Below are 19,245 nucleotides of genomic sequence, written 5' to 3'. Positions count from 1 at the left end.
CAGGTACCAAAAAGAAAATCCTTCCGTATCCCATGTTGCTCTCCCACATTTTCTCTAAATGTTTCAAAGTTTTAACACTTAAGTCTTTAACTTAGTTTGGAATAGGGTAGGGAAGTGAGGAGGCAATTTCATTTCTTTTTCCATATGAATAACCTGGAGTCCTGGTATCATTTATTGGACTAATCCCAGCTATCTGCAATGGCATTTGCCACATTTGATAAATCCTTATGTGCAAAATGGGTGTGGTGGCCATAGCTGTAATCCCAGGGACTCTGGAGGCTGAGGCAGTAGAATTTCAAATTCCAGGCCAGCTTGCACAACCTTGGGGTAAAAAGAAAGAAAGGAAGGGAGGAAGGAAAGAGGGAGGGAGGGAGGGCAGGCAGGCAGGCCAGGGTGTAGTTCAGTGGCAAAGCCCCCTTCAATTCCTAGAACTAGAAAAAAGAATCCAAGTATGTATGAGCTTCTGTATATGTTTTCAGTGCACAGCTTCATTAGTTTTACCCTAACACCTACCCGTGGTGTTCTGGATCAGGTGTCTTCCTAATTGACTTCTGTGTGCATGTCATTTTCTTCACACCCTCTACCCAACAGGCCTTAGTCCTGGGGCACCATGTTGGAAATGATGTACTCTTCCTACATGAGTTTCAGACACAACATAGGTTGCAGAAGACATGTTTGGGTAACCCTAAGATGGCGGCTGGCATTGAGCCAAGAGGTGGCGCATAATTAATGTTAACACGGCTTGATCTACTTTTGCCTGATTAGTTAATGTCTCCTTTGTGCTAGTGGTCAACAGATATTCCGCATTCTTTCTTGATTGGCACTGAGGGGCGGTGCCTCAATTGTGCTAATCCTAAGCTGATTGGCTGCCTAATACACATATAGGAAGCACCAGGAATGGTAGGATAAGCAGCTAGCAGAGAGGATAAGCAACAGTTAAGCAGCACCTCTGAATGATGACAGAACTCAGGTTGCAGACTGCAGAATGGAGAAGTAAAGCCACACCTCTAGATAGCAGAGTGAAGGACGCAGAATGCAGGATGCACCTTTAAGAAGCAGCAGCAAAACTAAGAAGATATAGATCCTTGAAAGTGTCGTCTCTCTCTTAAGCAAATTCTCTTTCTTTCTTTTTGCAAAGTCTCTCTCTCGCTTTCTCTCCTCTCAAAGCAAGTAAGCCTCATTTCCTCTATCCTCTATAAACAAGCAAACAAGCAGGAAAGCAGCCCACTAAAGAGAAAGATAGTATAAGTAGCTCAGTTTCCAGTCCACCTCCGCACAATTGTTGCTGCAGGCGGTAACAAATTGCCCGGGCGGCGACAATAGGTGAGGCACAAATAAAAATGACTTTTCTTTAAAGGAGAGAAGGATTGTCCCCCTACCATCTTGAGGGGGTCTCCTTCTTTTTACTCCAGTCCTTTGGCTGGTAAATAAAATCTTTCCACGGGCCAGACAGCCCTATGTGTCTCTTGTTTCAACTTTTGAGGACTTAGAAATATCTCCAAATTCTGGGTCTCACTTCTTGAAATTTAAATATAAAGATGATACTCCTGTTTCCTCAGTACGTTTGGACCTAACCTAATTCACGCTGTATCTCTGACCAAGTAGTTGACTCTGTAAATCATGGGAGGAGGAACTCACAAGATATTGCCCCCTACCCCCAGGTACTGGAGATCGAACTCAATAACTAGACAGATGGCTACAGATCTATTGCACATAGTGAAGAAGTCTCCAGAGGTCAGAGTTTTTACCATCACATTGAAAAATCCGGGAAACTTAATTCTCCATGTTACCATCAATGACATTTTTTGTCTTGGGGGTGGGATTTGGTACTTGGGATTGAACTCAGGGATGCTTTACCACTGAGCTACATCACCAGCACCCTCCCTTTTAGTTTTTTTGTTTGTTTGTTTTGTTTTTTTTTAATTTTGAGATAGTGTCTAAGTTGTTTAGGGTCTCATTGAGTTGCTGAGGCTGGCCTGGAAATTATGATACTCCTGCCTTATCCTCCAGAGTTGCTGTGACAAGACTTGGCCACAAGCCTTGCAGTCAGCACACTGGTCCCTGCTGAGAAGTCACATCAGAGTGGTAGAGTGGCAGCTCAGGTGAACTGGAGCACAGGTGTCAAGCATGGGTTCAGCGGTGCAGAGCCTGCCATGCCACCATGCACCTAAGGCACAGCAGGGCAATGTTGGGGTAATCCAGAGTGTACCAGCCTATCATCCTCCTGTGGCAGCATGGTGAGGACGCCTGCTGCAGAAGGACGCTCCACTCAGCTCCAGAACCTTGAGCATGCATGATCTGCTGACCACAGTCTGTTTGTAAGCTGCGTTTGCAGGTTAATGGTGAGGAAATGGAAATGGGGCAGAACTGAATGGAAGTTTGGACTTAAACAACAGCTTTAGTGCTTTTCTAAACCCTAGTTAACATAAGTTTGGCCAATAGCATTGACCCAAGTGCTAAATAAACCCCTAGACTGCCACACTCAGAAGGTAACCCTTGTCAGGTGTCCTTCACTCTGCAGGAGTTCTGTTTCTATGCACACTCACTCATCCTGGTGTGTGGATTTCATTCTTTCAATTCATGGGACAAGATTCCAGAAGAAATTGATGGTAAGCTGCTGGGGTATGCTGCAGCACTGCAGGGCATGGCCTGCCATTAAGAGCTGCAACACGTGTAGAGCCCACCTGCCTGCGGAAGTGGAGAAACTGGAATTACAAGTGGGTGCCACTGTGCCTGGTTCAGTAGCAAAATTTCCACTGTTGTTAGGCTGTGCTAGTTGAAAGCAAAATCTGTTTCCCTTGTGTCTTCCCAGGCCAGAGGCAGTCCCTCAGTCTTCATTCTCATGTGAAAGAACTCCAGGAACAGAAGATCAGATGTCAGGAAGTGGCTTTCAACTTTATTATTTATTTTTATTTTGTGGTACTGGGAATTGAGCCCAGAGTTACTTTACCCCTGAGCTATGTCCCCAGCCCTTTTTATTTTGAGACAGGATCTCCCTAAATCACCCAGGCTGGCCTTGAACTTACAATCCTTCTGCTTCAGCCTCTCCAGTCACTAGGATTACAGTATGTACCACCATGCCCAGCTCTGTTGTATTGACTCTGTAAACCAGGGAAGGAGGCTGACAAGATATTGTCTTCTTAAACAAGAGCATGAATTATATATACAGTTATTTATTCCTTCTTTAATGTCTTCCAGTAAGATTTTTATTTCTTGCACACAAATCTTTTGACTTTCTTGTTGGATTTATTTCCAGGTATTTTGTGGTTTTCATTGCTATTGAAAATTATAGTTAGAGAATAAGTTGTGTTTTCTTAATTGATGGTTTATAGAAATAATGCCTAGCAATCTCTCCCTTGGGATCCATGGAGGATTGGCTCTGAGAACCCTTAGGTTACCAAAATCCACAGATGCTCAAGTTGTGCATATAAAATGGTATCATCTTTTGAATGAGAGCTGTCAGTGAAAACCATATAAGGTAGCTCAGATGTTGGATTTAGCGGATAAAGACCTCAAAGCAACTACTATATATATATACACACACACACACACACACACACACACACACATATATGTATATATGCATATACACACATATTATGTTCAAGGAACTTACATAAGTCATGTTGAGGAATTACATGGAAATTAAATGGAAATACAAAGAACTCACATAAATCATGTTAAGGAATTACGTGGATTTTCCAGAGAATTCCAATAAGGCTTAGAAATTAGAAATTATATTTAAAAGTCTAAACAAGGGCTGGAGTTGTAACTCAGGGGTAGAGTGCTTGCCTAGCATGTGTGAGACTGAGTTTGATTCTCAGAACCACATATAAATAAATTAAATAAATGTATTGTGTCCATCTACAACTCAATATTTTAAAAGTTCAACCAAATGGAAATTCGGGAGTTGAAAAATACAATAATCAAAATGGAAAATAATTACTAGAAGGGGCTCAACAGATGTGGGCTAGCAGAGGAAATAATCAACAAAGTTGAACGTAGATAAATAGAATTTATCCAACATAAAGAAAGGAAAGAAGTCAGGTGCAGTGGCTCACACCTGTAATCCCAGAGACTAGGGAAGCCAAACCTTGAGGATCGTTAAGTCAGAGGCCAGACAGCAACTTAGTAAACCCTGTCTCAAAATAAAAAATAAAAAAGGCTAGACAGGGAATGTAATTCAGCAGTAAAGCACAACTGGGCTCAATCCTTGGTACCCTCCCCCCAAAAAAGAATATGCACAAATTACCTGACAATTTACAGTTCCTCCAGTGATCAGAGTTTCCCTATACTCTCACCAGTGCCAATAATTTTGGCAGTGAAAGGAGGTTCATAATTTAGATGAATAAATTGTTTTGTTCAAATGACCATTTGGAAGAAAAGTCATGCATCAGAGTGTTATTTAATAGTTGTGCCTTAAAGAGTACGTCTTAGACTATCTGAAGTTTGGATGCTTGCACACAATCATCATAGTCTTTGTTCAGCACTTACAGAGCAAGGTTTTTTTCCTCTCTTAGAGCATCAGTAATGTTAAATTATCATATGTGAAGTTTTTGAAAGAAGAAATTATAAGCAGTCCTAAGTTACTATACCCACAACTTTAAAGAATCAACTCCTGGTTTTTCCCCTCAGATGTTGCAAGTTGTTTATGTTTGAAGTTAAAAACAGGTGTCAATCAGCTCCATGAAGCATATTCATGTGGATCATCTTTCCTTTGGCCAGGACATTTTCATTGCTTGGTTTGGCAGCAAACATTTCTGGATAATATGAATTTCCTACATTTGCATCAAGATCTGTAGGAACCAGAAACATTCTGTAGGTGAGTGACCTTGAGTAGCTTGAGATAGTTGTGTTGGAGGCAGTAGCAGAGTTCCATCCTTGCCTCTGCCGTGGACAAGCTCTGTGATCTTTATCCATTGTCAGTATCTTCATCCATAAAGGCTATTATCCCATCTCCCCTCAAAGGGTTAATTCAAAGGGAATAATAACAATGAGACAACACGGCTGAGGTTGTGGCTCAGTGGTAGAGCCTAGCATGTGTGAAGCACTGGGTTCGATTCTCAGCACTATATATAAATAAATTAATAAAATAAAGATCCATCAACATCTAAGCAATATTTTTAAAAAGTTTCTATTCCTTTAAAAAAAAAACAAGAATGAGACAACAGGTAAAAAGAACTTCGTGCTCCCTCTTTTTGTTGTCTTTGCCTTTTTCTGTATGTATTTGTATAACAAGGGTTTATATCATAATCCAAACATCAGGTTTGGATTATGATATAATTAGGGGTCTCTGTGGAGAATGAAGAAATGGGGAAGGAAGGTGTCATCCTCTTCCCAGTCCTGGAAAGAGCATTGATAGTATCCAGAGGAAATGTGGGGAATGGAACCTATGTCAGATATGGTCCCAGAGGGGTCAGACCTCTCAGGGCATAATGGACTATGAAAAGTAGTTTGAATTTTATTGTAAGTGCAATAAAAAGCCATCATCACAAGACAAAATGCTGTTTAATGAAAAGAACGTTTGCCATGTTTCGGGGAGAATGATGAAAATGGAAGTGGGAAGATCCTGTGGCAGGTGGTCACTGCTATCTTCAGGTGAAAGATGAGCGTATCCTGGACTATGATTCTAACAGTGGAGTTAGATGCAAGATCCGTAATAAGCAATAGAGTAGACGTGTATGTTATACTTCACACACAAACACACATTACATTGCTTACTCGTCTCTTTTTACACCGTGAATGACAGGCTACCAGCTCACAGAAGAACGACTGCAAAAGATAATCATAGCTGTAACGTTAATTTCATGCTTGATTTAACTTTCATCCAGAGCAGAGTTGAGTATGTAGTTCAGCGATAGAGCGCTTGCGAGGATGCTCAGGGCCTGGGTTCAACTCCGGAGACTGCATTAAAAAAGTATCCTATGGGGGCTGGGCATGTGGCTCAGTGGTAGAGCGCTTGCCTAGCACAAGGGAGGCACTGGGTTCGATCCTCAGCACCACATAAAAATAGATAAATAAAATAAAGGTATTGTGTTCATCTACAACTTAAAAAAATAATAATAAAGAAAGAAAGAAGGAAAGAAAGTCTCTTATAAGCCAGGTGCGGTGGTGCACGACTGCAAGCCCAGTGACTCCAGAGCCTGTGGCAGAACTGCAGGTTGAAAGTTCGAGGCCAGGCTCGGCAACTTAAGGAGCTCTTTTGACCAAAAAGAGGGGGAAAAAAAAGAAGTTAGAAATTTAGCTCAGCTGTAGAGCTAAATCTTCAGTGGAGGGTGGCGGAATTCGTGAGGGGCATGTTTAGCAGACCCATTTCACAGAAGTAAGACGTTGAAGTGGTAAGCGCACTCCTTCACCTCTAGCAGAAAAAGTGAGGGGCTTAGACTCTTGTTTCGCTTGGCAGAGTTCAGGAGTGCAGGTTCAAAGCCGCTACCGCCGCCCGGTTGAAGGCTGGGAGGAGCCTGGGCGGGGGCTTTTGGCTCCGCCCCCGGGCTGGTAGGCGCCCCGCCCCGGAAACTACACTTCCCAGCAGGCCTTGAGTTGGTGCCACGCACTTCCTCCCGGCGCCCCCCGCGGCGGGCAAGAGCCTAGCGGGCTCTGGAGCGACGCGGCCGTCCTTCGTTGCCGCCGCCACCCTCAGAGGAGCTGTCGCGGTCGCCCCCTTGGCCACCATGTCCGCCCAGGCGCAGATGCGGGCCCTGCTGGACCAGCTGATGGGCACGGCTCGGGACGGTGAGTCTGGGCGGCCGACTAGGCGAGGGGCTGGGGCGGGAGTGAGGCGAGGCCGCCCGGCGGCCGGAGGAGGGGGCCATGGCCGTCTGCGTCTGCGCGGGGCGCAGCGCCCCTCCCCCGCTTGCGGACCGCCGGCGCCGAGCCTTTGTCTGAGCCGGTTCGCCTCCGCGGAGGCTGCGGCTGGGCTCCCCGCGGGCCGGCCGTGGGTCCCGGGCGGGCTCCTTCCTCGGAGGCCGCGCGACCGGTGGGGCTTCTGCGACTTCCCGTCGGCGCGGCGGCCCTGCGCCCCCGTGCGAACCAGAGAGTCGGCGAAGGGCTGGAACCAGCACGGGCTCCGGGGCGCTGGCAGCCCGGCGGCGGAATTCTCCGTGGCTCCTCAGGGCAGAAAAACGTGCCTCGAAACCCCGGGGCGTTCTGTTCTGTACCATTGACAGGGAGCCATAAACTGAGCTTTCTAACGTGGGTTCCTGTCTAGTACTTCTCCAGTCCCTCTTTCCCCCCAACCACACAGAGAGCCTCTGCTTAGGCAGCGCTTGGCGGTCGTTAGGTAGGTCGTATTGTAGGGAGGAGCGAAAGATCGTGGTTGTCTTAGGATAAAGCGGTTGCATTCTTGCAAAACATATACCTGCTGTGGTTTGTTTCCTTTTCTACTGAAGTAATGAAGTTGTAAGTTCACACTGGCACATTCGCAGGGCTGTGCAGATTCTTTGCACTTTATTTCTTAGGTGGATAAGTGCTTTTTAGCTTTCTTTGTTTATTGAGTTGCTTTTGAATTGCTTCCCATATTTTTATTTCATACAAACTGAACAATTGTGGCCCCTCTATTTTATTTATAAAGGTTCAGTGTATCTTTGCCTGCCTACATCAATCTGCAAGGGAGTTGCAGAAAAGCCTCATGTTCATCGAGCCGTGAGTCACAACCAATTTCTAAGCTGTTATAACAAAAAAGTGTTTGCTTTTTTTCACAAGTAACTTTAAAAGTGTAGTTTAGAAAGAAAACATTTTCAATAAAAAGACACTACATTAATCCTGGATGCTTGCAAATCCTAAAATATATTCCTCCTTGACTATTACACAGCTCTGTGTCCTATGCACAGATTAGCTTTAAAATTTGTCACATACCACTTTGCCTTTACTTTTATGTATCATTCCCCCTGACTTCCTTACTGCAGGTATGGGCAAGAAAACTTTTCCTTTAAAACTTTTCAACAGCGGGCATAAAATTCTGCAGCTGAGGTCTTGAAGAATGCAGATGGGTACAGTATGTGTTGGCGCTCACAGTGTGTATTGACTAACCTAGTTCCTTTTTGCTTCTTTTGGTATTGTCTTGTTAAAAGTGACTCCCAGGTGCCAACTTTCTTTTTTAAGGGTGGGAATGAAAGGGGAATGAGAAGAATAGGTCTAGATTATTTAAGAGTCAGTGATAAGAATTTGAAACCTTTCTTCTTTATGTAAATTTGGGCAAACCACCTCTTATGTGTTTCTCCATAACAAAAAGATTAAGCTAATTAGTAACTTTTGTTGGTGGAAATTATTAGCTATAAGTCACACAGTTGATTGATGGCACTCACTGATATCTCACTGCCCACATATATATGTTGGACAATGGCCTTTTGGTGCTCAACCTTTTACTTCTGACTCTTTGACTTCCTTGGCACAATGATGGAGTCAGATGTCATTGTGATTCTTCATGGTATATTTAGCCTCAAAAAAAAAAAAAAAAAATCTGTGTTCTCCTTGCTCCAGTTGTAAATGTCTTTAGATCAGCTTTTCAGTGTATGTGATGGGGAAAACACAGAAATGATAGTCTGCAAATAATCCAGGTGAATTGTTGTACCAGATATCCTTTTGTGGTTAACCTGATAATATTGTCTTATTTAAAACCACAAATGAATTTCAGGAGACGAAACCAGACAGAGGGTCAAGTTTACAGATGATCGCGTCTGCAAGAGTCACCTTCTGGACTGCTGCCCCCATGACATCCTGGCTGGGACGGTAGGTGCATTTTGGGGGACCTCATGGAACACTCACAGTGAGTGTTATATAGACAGTGAAGGTTTTCAGGTTAAATTTTATTTTCCTCCAACCACAGAAATTACTTGAATTACTTGACTAATCTTCAAACTGTAGATTCTGTTAGTGTGGTTCCATTTTATTTTATGGAACATATTTCAGTGGTGTGAAGTTCTGTTTGTAAAGCTATCAAGTTTTTGTAAAGTCATTCACATTGTGATACTTACAATGAAGTAGTACAAACATTTTATTTTATTTTATTTTATTTTTTTTAATGATATAGATGAATTGAGCTTTATTAGCAAGTATGATTAAACTAATGTCTATAAAATCTATTCTCAAAAATAAACAATTCATGTTATATTTCAACAGATACGTAATCTTCACAATTCTCATCACATTTCAGAGAACTGGTATCATACAGATCATATTCTCTTACTAGAGTGCAATTAAATTAAAGGTCGATAACAAAGAAATTAAAATTCTTACATTTTTGGAAATTAGTAATATACACTTCTCATTTCTCATAAATCAAAGCAAACATCATAATTAAAATAGAATACTCACTTGTAACTGAGTGATAATGATAATATAATATGTCAAAACTTTTGGGATATGATTGAAAACAGACATTTATAACCTAAAACAATTATATTAGAAAGGAAGAAAGGCTAAAAATGTAGTGAGATGAGTATCCAATTTAATAATCTATGCCAGTTGTTCTCACATATTTAAGTCTCAGGACTATGTGATACTCTTAAAAATTATCAGGGTCCCTCAAAAGCTTTTACTTATGTGAGCTATAACTATTAATATTCATAGAATTGGAAATTACAATCGTAAGACATTTATTAACTCATTTAAAAATAATAACCTTATTATATATTAACTGTGTTTTTTTTCATTATGTAAAATATTATTTAATATTAAGTTTTTATTTTTTTTTCTTTTTTTTATTGTAAACAAATGGGATACATGTTGTTTCTCTGTTTGTACATGGCGTAAAGGCATACCATTTGTGTAATCATAAATTTACATAGAGTAATGTTGTTTGATTCATTGTTATTTTTTCCATTCCCCCCACCCCTCCCACCCCCAAACATTTTAATTTAACAAAATGTGTGTTTTAGGTCTGCATGTAGTTCTTTGAATATTCTGGATGGATTTGTTTGTATAATTACAGGTTGAGTATATTCTAGACTTTTTACTCAGTAAGCTACATTTTCTTTTTCCAGTTTTTTTTCTTTTTGATTTTTTTAGTTGTAGATGGACACATAATACCTTTATCGATTTTTTTTTTTTCTTTTTCTTTTTTTAATGTGGTGCTGACGATCAAATCCAGTGCCTCACACATGCGAAGCAAGCACTCTACCACTGAGCCACAATCCCAACCCTCTTTCATTTTCTTGTTGTGTTGGTTTTTTTTTTTTTTTTTTTTTTTTTTTTTTTTTTACAAATCATTTGGAGATAGCATTAATTTTATAGTTTTATATTAAGTCACCTTTTCGTGAAATCAATACGCTATCCAGTGATTGTAGAATCTACTTTAGATAAACAAAATGGATAATTGCTAGTTTTGTGGAAACTACATTTATCCAAAATTAGATACAATTTAAGTGGAGGACCATGTGTTGATTCACATAGAGCAAAAGTGTTCCTCAAAGACTCACCATTTTAAGTCTTTACAGCTACCTTGGGGAATGTAAAAACTGCACACTTATGTTCCAGAAAATATTTCTTCATGGTGAATCATGGCTTTTGTTATTACCATTGTGTTGGGGGCACATCTGCTGAGGAACTGCTCAGCTACATTAAGTCTTTGAGATTGGCATTTCTGGCCGCAGACATGAAATGAATGCCAAACCTGTGCTGGTTGCAGTCTAACCCAGGGTAGGAAAACATCAAATTATTGTTTGCTGTAGCATGTTGTGGGTATTGTGTATGGATTAGTGATGAGCATTTTAGCAGTTGGCTACGTTCTTCTGTAGGAAGCACAGCTTGGAATCACTGACAGATCCATACTGGGAAAAGGCAGAGAAAACAGATGGATATGAACTGTAGTGAGGATCTCAGCTATTTTTTCATTGGTCAGAGCCCTGTAGCATTACTCTGGAACACTGGCAAGAAAAATAATCAGAATATGCATTTCCCATAGGTAGTTTTTGTTAGTTGTAGAGTTATTTGCTTAATATTTATTGTTGGACCTCTGCTCTGTGCCAGAGACACTATGCTGATAGTAAGACTCCCACTCTTACCTAGTGGGAAACATGATGGACAGCACATAAGCAAATCAGTAAATAACTTGTTTTTTAGAGTAGGATGATGTGGAAAGGCCTTTGAGGGACATTTGAGCAGAGCCCTGAATGGTGAAAGAACACATGTGTGAGGTTCAGGGATATCATGTTCTGGGTGGAGGCAAGACCAGAGGGAGCATTGCTACATTTCTGATCTGGTGTGAGGGAGGCAGAGGCTGTGGAGTCCGGTGAGTGAAAAGTCATGGGCTTGGTGGATCACTCTAGTGCTTGAATTGGTCAAGATGACTCAACAGAGATGTTTGAGAAGAGCAGTCTGAGGAGGAGGGGGAGGGGGAGGGGGAGAAGACGAAGACCAGGAAGCGTATATGAACATAAAGAAAGTGCTTGATGAAGGTCAGGGGCTGCTGAACATAGGGTGAGGATTGAGAACTCTGATGGAGGTTGTGAATGTTGAGCTTTGCTGTCCTGAGCTGTGTGGAGGTGAGGTGTAGTGGAACAGATCACTGTTCTGTGGAGTTTTGCAGTACCTCAAAATGGAATGACCATAGTTTTTTTAGAATATAAAAGCAGAGAGAGCAAGTGGTTATAATCCTCAGCCTACTAAGGGCTGCTCCTGGTCCAGGTTTTTGTCAAACTCTTTTCTCTGATTAATGGGGTGGGTCAGAGTGATGGAAGTAATTATTGAGTTTTATAGGAAAGTGTAGTCTTAATTAGTGAGTTTGGAAGATTAAAGTAGCAATTGGAGGTAAGGTGGTTGTACCGTGCCTTGGTAGAACTTGTTTTCTGAAGATTCAGGCACCTTTAGTTGCCTTCCTTGTCAGCAGTGGTTTTTTTCTTTCTTTCTTTCTTTTTTTTTTTTTTTTAATCTCTTTTCAGTTGGGGTTGAACACAGGGGCACTTTACCACTGAGCTATATTCCTATCTGTCTTACCAAGTTGCCCAGGCTGGCCTCCAACTTGGGATCTTCATGCCTCAGTTTCCCAAGTTGCTGGGGTTACAGGGCATGCACCATCACATCCTGCTTTCTTTTCTTTTTTTTTCTTTCTTTTCTTTTTTTTTTTTTTTTTTTGTGGTAGTCAACCACTGAGCAAATCCCCAATCCTTTTAATTTTAGTTTTGATACTGATCTTGCTAAGTTGCCCAGCTGATCCCGAACTTGTGTGATCCTCCTGCCTCAGCACTCTCTAGTAGTTGGAATGTACACTATCATATATTTGGCTTCCTGTCAGCAGTGTTAGACCACCAGAGCATGGAGTGGAAAACATAGATGTTTGTACATCCCTATAGTAAAAAAAATGTCTTGGGGCTGGGGTTGTGACTCTGTGGTAGAGCACTTGTCTCATGTGCAAGGCACTGGGTTTGATCCTCCGCACCACATAAAAATAAATAAAATAAAGGTACTATGTCCTTCTGCAACTAAAAATATATTTTAAAAAAATGACACATTGGACTTTATAGCCAAATTGGAATATTTTGGAAAAATTTAGTGGGATATATCAGCTCTCCTTAGTGTTTCAGCTCCTTGTCTCCTTGGCATAGCTGGAAGGTATACCAAAGAAGGTAGTTATGGATCCCAATCCAGTAGTCTGCTTTAGTAATGACTTTTGTGCTTGCTTGCGTCAAATAAAGTGGTGAACTTTGCTTAAGGTGAGGTTTCCTAATATCAAAACTTGCTTGATAGTTGAAGTGTTTAAAATGGAAGCCAGTGTGTACTTCAGACGTTTTGGACTTGGGTTAAAAGGTTTTAGTATTTAACTTCCTTTGGTGATGGTTTTTTCTTTGAACAACAGAGCCTTTGTTAGTTTATGGCATTTCTTTCTGATATTCCACTCATTTTTCAGCTATAAGCACTTAGTTCCATTTGTGGAACTGTGTATCATTCTGTCTATTTTGGGCTCTACTGGGTATTGGGCCTGGGGTGCTCTACTACTGAGCTACATCCATCTCCCTTTTTGTGTTTGAGACAAGGTCTTGCTAAGTTCCTCAGACTGGCCTTGAACTTGTAGTCCTTCTGCCTCAGCCTTCTGAGCAGCTGAGATTATAGGCCTGGCCCACTACACCTGGCTGAATAGTACCTAGGCCAGGTATAGTGGCACACACCTATAATCCCAGCTACTCAGGAGACGAAGGCAGAAAGATCACAAGTTTGAGGCCCATCTTGACAGTTTAGCAAACCCTGTCTCAAAAAATAAAGAACTGGATGTATAACTCAGTGGTAAAGTGCCCTTGGGTTCAGCCTCCAGTACCAAAAAAAAAAAAAAAAAAAAAGAATAGTACTTGGTACTTAGAAAAGTGGATAAAGCAGAAATTATATTACCAGGTTTACAGGGACAGTGATCTTAGTTACAACTTTGACTTCAAGAAACTCTTGACTCTTCCTCTAGATTCCCTAGGTACTCAGCATAACCTGAGCTACATCTGACCTGAGAATAAAAATAATGGAGAAAAGTCAGTCTTTGGTCAAAATGAAGACAAATTCCACTACTTTTTTCCCAGCCCCATTTTGACTCTGTTGCTGGTAAAAGGAAAGGATATTTTAGTACTGAGCCTGGTGCATATTTTCTACAAGACTAGGCCCAAGAATCAGACATTACAAGTCCTTTAATTTGCATAGGAAGTAAGGGTTTTTATAATCCAGGAACTTGTAAAAATAGTTTGGGGCACAGTTATACTTCAAGCTTAAAGGAGTTAGTGAAGTTCAATGATTTTTATTTTTTTATTTTTTTATTTTTTACTAGTTACATAACCATGTGCTCTCCCCCCCCCCCCCCCCCCCCCCCCAATCAGGTTAGTTTTTGTTAACTTAACCCATCCGTGCAAACTTCCTTATTATTGTGCAGATGGCCAGACTGGAGGTTCCTGCATAGAACAGTGTTCTTAGGGTTTAGATAAAAAGTGTGCATTATTACCTCTTTAGTCTATATCTGGTTACAACATATAGTAGGACATCATGCAAATCTTACTGACAACACAGACCATTTTGTTTTAGTAAGAAGGCTGATTGTTTCTCAAGGTTGGGCAAACTGAGTGACCCAGTTATGTGTCTAAGGTCATTTACCAGGTTAGGAGAATGTTTGAAAGATTCTTTAAACTCTTGAATCAGCCCTTTCTGCTTTAATCCCTTTATTATACAAAGAGCTACACAAAGCCACTTGTTAGGCTGTGTTTAATTGCCAAAACCCAATTTCTCTCTCATCTTTCTTATTTGTTTTCTTGTTTCTTCATCTTAGGCATAGGGCATCTATCTTCCTTCCTTCCTTCCTTCCTTCCTTCCTTTCCTTCCTTTCCTTCCTTTCCTTCCTTTCCTTCCTTTCCTTCCTTTCCTTTTCTTCCTTCCCTTCCTTCCTTCCTTCCTTTCCTTCCTTTCCTTCTCTTCCTTCCCTCCCTCCCTTCCTTCCTTCCTTCCTTCCTTCCTTCCTTCCTTCCTTCCTTCCTTCCTTCCTTCCTCCCTCCCTCCCTCCCTCCCTCCCTCCCTCCCTCCCTCCCTCCATGACCTTGTACATGCTAAGCATCCATTCTACTTCTAAACTATATCCCCAGCCCTGTTTTTAAATTTTGTGACAGAATCTCCTTAAGTTGTCCAGACCGACCTAGAATTTGGGATCCTCCAGCCTCAGGCTCCCTTGCTGGAATTACAGGCCTGGTCCACCTTCTCTTGGCCAACATGGTGTATCTCGAGTAGTTAAGACCACAGGAGGAATTCTAGAAACCTGTTACAGTGACCCTGAGTTCTGGCCCTTGCCAGTCACACCCCTTAAAATATTCCTTCCTGACTGTTTCACCTGTAGCAAAAATAAAACCGATTTTACCAGGCATGGTGGACACACGTCTGTATTCCCACCTACTGGGAAGCTGAAATGGGAGAATCACAATTTTGAGGCCAGTCTGGGCAACTCAACCCTCAAAAGTAGAGTAAAAAAGGGCTGCTACTGTTTCTCAGTGGTAGAGCACTTGGCTAACGTGTAAGGCCCTGTGTTTAATGCCAGTACTGCAAGTAAGAAAAGTAAATGCATAAAAGTTGTGAAAGTTAATATGATAGGTGTTTTTTTTTTTTTTTTTTTTTTTTGCAGTACTGGGGATCGAACTCAGGGCCTTGTGCTTTTGAGGCAAGCACTCTACCAGCTGAGCTATCTCCCCAGCCCCATAGGTGTTCTTGATTGCAGTTCACTTATCTATGGATCTAAAAGAGATGCACCTTTACACTGTTGAGTGCTTCTTTTCCAAGTATCTCATAATCATGGTGGTAAAAGAAACTTCTCAGCCATACTTGATTTCTTAATTTTCTTGTCAGTTATAGTACTCAAAAAAATATATTGTTTATCTTATCAGTTAAAATACCAAGTGATAGCTGGGCACAATGTCACATGCCCCTAATGCTGAGACAGGAGTATTGCAAGTTCAAAGCCAGCCTCAGCAACTTAGCAAGGTCCTAAGCAATTTAGTGATACTCTGTCTCCAAAATATAAAAAGGACTAGAGTTGTTGCTCAGTGGTTAAGCACCGCTTTGTTCAATCCCTAGTATCAAGAAGTAAAAATCAAAAATAAAGTGTTAAGCCGTATTGCATGCTCTAACACTTTCTGCAGAGTGTTCATGTGTGAATGTTTTGTTTTCCACAGCGCATGGATTTAGGAGAATGTACCAAGATCCACGACTTGGCACTCCGAGCAGATTATGAGATTGCAAGTAAAGAAAGAGATCTGTTCTTTGAATTGGATGTAAGTGTTATTTGGTGTTGATTCTTCCCTATTGTAAAGAACCAAATATAGAACTAATAAGAATAATGTAGCACTCCCAAATTAGTAAGCAAAATAATGAAGTAGGCATTTGTTATCACTCTTCTGTAGCTGAGTACTGGAGTATTAGTCTACATCTCTTTGTCTATCATTCCATTACTATCCAGAATTTTGTATGTATGATTTTCTTTCAGAAACATTTTTATTACATATTTTTGTGATTTTTGCTTTGTTTTAAGCTTTATAAGTATGGTTTCAAGCATGCCTGTAAACCCAGCTACTTGGGAGACTGAGGTGGGAGGATCCCAAGTTGAAGACCAACCTGGGCAACTTAGCAATACCATGTTGCAAAATAAGAAAAGGGCTATAGCTCAGTGGTAGAGCACCACTGGGTTCAATCCCAGTACTGCAAAAAAAAAAGATGAGGAGGGGCTGTGCTAGGGATGTAACTCTGATAAAGTGCTTGTTTAGCATGCGTGAGGCCTGGATTCTGTAGATCATCTAGACCTGATTTTTTTTTTTTTTTTTTTTTTTTTCTTTTCTCTTTCAGCATTACATTTATGTTTACCTCTGTTGTTGGGCAGGATTTATTTTTCATTGCTGCTCCACAAACTGTCTTTTCTTTATTTAAAAACATTAGAATTGATTCTAGTTTTTCTATTTTCTATTATAAATAATAACAGGAATTTAAAAAATAGCTTCTTAGTTACATGTATAGGGATTCAGTTAGGGTGTATTCTTAGCAGAGGATTTACTTCCTGTTTGTACCCCTAATATCAGTGCATATGCCCCCATCAATACTTAGATTTTATCAGATTGTTTAATTTTTGCAATTTAGCAGTTGTAAAATGGGATTTGATTATGATCTAACCAGTAAAGAGGTCATTGCCTTGAGACTTGGAGTTTCAGAAACTGATAAGGTCTATAGATGTATAGGTTGAAGTCCTCATTTTAGTAATGAATCTTTTTGGATTATAGATCTTACTAGCATTTTTATTAAACCAGAATGTCAATGCAATTTTTAAGTGACTTGATGAATTTAATGCTACAAAAGAAATACATTAATGGAAGAAACTGGGATTATAGAAAGTAACTGAAATATATATAGATCGTAATTTAGTATATTATGAAGGGTGTGTGTTGCACCAGTATGGAGTACAAAGGTTGTTCAGTGAACAGTGTTGAAAACTGTGATTAGCCATTTGGAAAAATAACAGGTTTGATGACATGAATTCTGTCATCTTAAAATGTTACAAAACCCAGAAAGGTAAGAGAGAAAGCTCGGCACATTTGTCTGCAAAGGAACTCAAAATACTGGCATATCAAAAATTTCCATACACTCCCAGTAACTGAGGAGGCTGAAGCAGGAGAAGTTCACAGCCAGCCTCAGCAACTTAGTGAGATCTTGCCTCAAAATGAGAAAATGGAAAAGGGGGATGTATCATAGTGAAAAAGCACCCCTAGGTTCAATCCCCAGTCCCACCAGAAAATGAACGAATGAATGAAGTTCCCTTATGTTGGGAGAGATAGTGAGATGTCACTCAAAGGGTACAAACTTTCTGCTGTAAGATGAAAGTCAGTAAACTAGAACAAATTGTTTTTAGTATGTATAAAGACGGACTGCTTTCTTCATATGTAAAATTTTTCGGATAAGAACAGTATCAAGGGGCTGGGGTTGTGGCTCAGTGGTAAAGTACTTGTCTAGCTTGCATGATCCTCAGAGTTAAGGAGAGTTAAGTGGTTCTGATCTGCCTCCAGGAATCCCAGCAGTGGCAGTTCTGAGGGCAGGTCTGACTGGTATAGTTGAGTATGCTCAAGAATAAACTTGCTCCAGAGTATTCATGCACCATTGTAACTGCAGGAGGCAAAAACCCACTGACTTCTTTGGTAAGGGAGTGGTACGGTCCAGCTCTTCATGATGGGATAATGCATAGCTGTGAAAGGATAACAGTGTCTTTCAGTGTGTGTTGATGTGAACCTTCAGGGAGTGAGAAGCAGAGTGTGATAGGATACTTTCTTAGTTCTTTTTCTGGGGAGCTGTGTGTGGTTTGTATCTTCGTGCTGGGACTCAAATGCAGGACTTCGTGCATGCTAGGCAAGCATACTAACGCTAAGCTGCAGCCCAGCCCTGGTAATTTTTGTTTTGAGACAGGGTCTTGGTAAGTTGCTGCAGCTGATCTTGAATTTGCAGTTGCCCCGCCTCAGCTCCCTGAGTAACTGGAACTACAGGTGTGTGCCACTATGCCTGTCTCCTTCGTAGCTTTCCTGTATTGTGCATGGGCAGACCTTACTTATTCTCATTTATTAATATATTTTTGCAATCCAATTCTCCTCCCCCAGACTCCTGAGTAACTGGAATTACAAAGGTGTTCAGTGTTATTTTCAAAGGAAGGAGTTGTGTTTTGGTTGAAATGCTTTATGTACAGATAGTAGTTTTAGCGGAACATCAGAGGTTGTGGACACTTGTCTTGGGAGAGCAGATTGGGAGGCTAGGGTAGGGCAGATCAGTAACATTTGTGTACTTTGTGAAAATTATTTATTCAGTTTAAAAGATAACCTCCCTCCACCATCTCCCCCGTAACTCCCTACAGATCATTTCTTTTCCTTTTTTATTTTTATTATTTTTTAGCTGTCAGTGAACCTTTATTTATTTATTTATGGTGCTGATAATTGAACCCAGTACCTCACACATGCTGGGCAAGTGCTCTCCCACTGAGGTACAACCCCAACCCAACCTACAGTTCATTTCTGACTTAGAGGTGGCTCATTAAAATGTTCAGTCACCTGTGCTGTAAACTCGAGGAACAGAGCCTCCCATTGAGAATTAAGAGTGAGCTGCAGTAGCAGTGTGTGCCGGAGGGCAGTCTGTCATGGCATTGTCAGCATATTAGATGCAGATATTCTTGGTTCCGTAATTCCCCTGCTGGGAATGTATCTTAAGGACATGGCAAGTGAATACACAGGAAAGAGGTGTATTGTACCTCTTTTAAAAAGGAAAAGAAAGGGTATAATAAGGCTGCTTATTAATGGGACTGGTTACATGAACATCATAGGTCATAGGATGCCCTGTGAAGCTTTAAGCAGTTATCTCTGAGTATTAAGGAGTTACTGCCTTCAAATACTTTTTGGATAGTGTCTTCATAAAGACATAATTGATGTGCTATAAGATTTATCCTGCTTTGCTACAGGGCATGCTGGCACATGCCCATAATGACATTGACTCATTGACTCTGTCACTGAGGCAGGAGGATCACAAATTCAAGTCTGGCCCAGACAACTTAGTGAAACCCTTTCTCAAAATTTGAAAGGGACTGGGGATGTGATTTTGTGGCAGAGTACAAAAAAAGAAAAAAGATTTACCCTGCTTTTGTTTTTCTGTGTTTTTTTTTTTTTTTTTTTTTTTTTTTGGGTACCGGGGATTGAACTCAGGGTTACTTGACCCAGAGCCACATCCCCAGCCCTATTTTGTATTTTATTTAGAGACAGGGTCTCACTGAGTTGCTTAGCACCT

General features: G+C 40.9%; 2 protein-coding genes across 6 annotated transcripts in view; both read left to right on the top strand.

The window, feature by feature from the left end:
• NPRL3 (NPR3 like, GATOR1 complex subunit) overlaps positions 1–19,245 on the top strand; it is a 172,181-nt gene that overhangs the window by 75,301 nt on the left and 77,635 nt on the right. The window lies entirely within an intron of this gene.
• Positions 6,558–19,245, top strand: part of LUC7L (LUC7 like) — a 33,959-nt gene continuing 21,271 nt past the window's right edge. For 2 of the 5 annotated variants that reach the window (XM_079121864.1, XM_079121867.1), the window contains exons 1-3: positions 6,558–6,732; positions 8,633–8,727; positions 15,618–15,716. In XM_079121864.1, coding sequence (XP_078977990.1) covers positions 6,672–6,732; positions 8,633–8,727; positions 15,618–15,716 — 255 coding nt within the window. In that variant the 5' untranslated portion in view covers positions 6,558–6,671. Of the gene's footprint in view, positions 6,733–7,570; positions 7,989–8,632; positions 8,728–15,617; positions 15,717–19,245 lie in introns of those variants that run through there. The other 3 variants (XM_079121868.1, XM_079121865.1, XM_079121866.1) reach the window with 3 other exon arrangements.

This window comes from Sciurus vulgaris, assembly GCF_902686455.1.
Source record: "Sciurus vulgaris genome assembly, chromosome: 18".
Lineage (NCBI taxonomy): Eukaryota > Metazoa > Chordata > Mammalia > Rodentia > Sciuridae > Sciurus > Sciurus vulgaris.
Note: the sequence above shows the minus strand (reverse complement) of the source record. Positions and strands in the feature narration are given on the sequence as shown.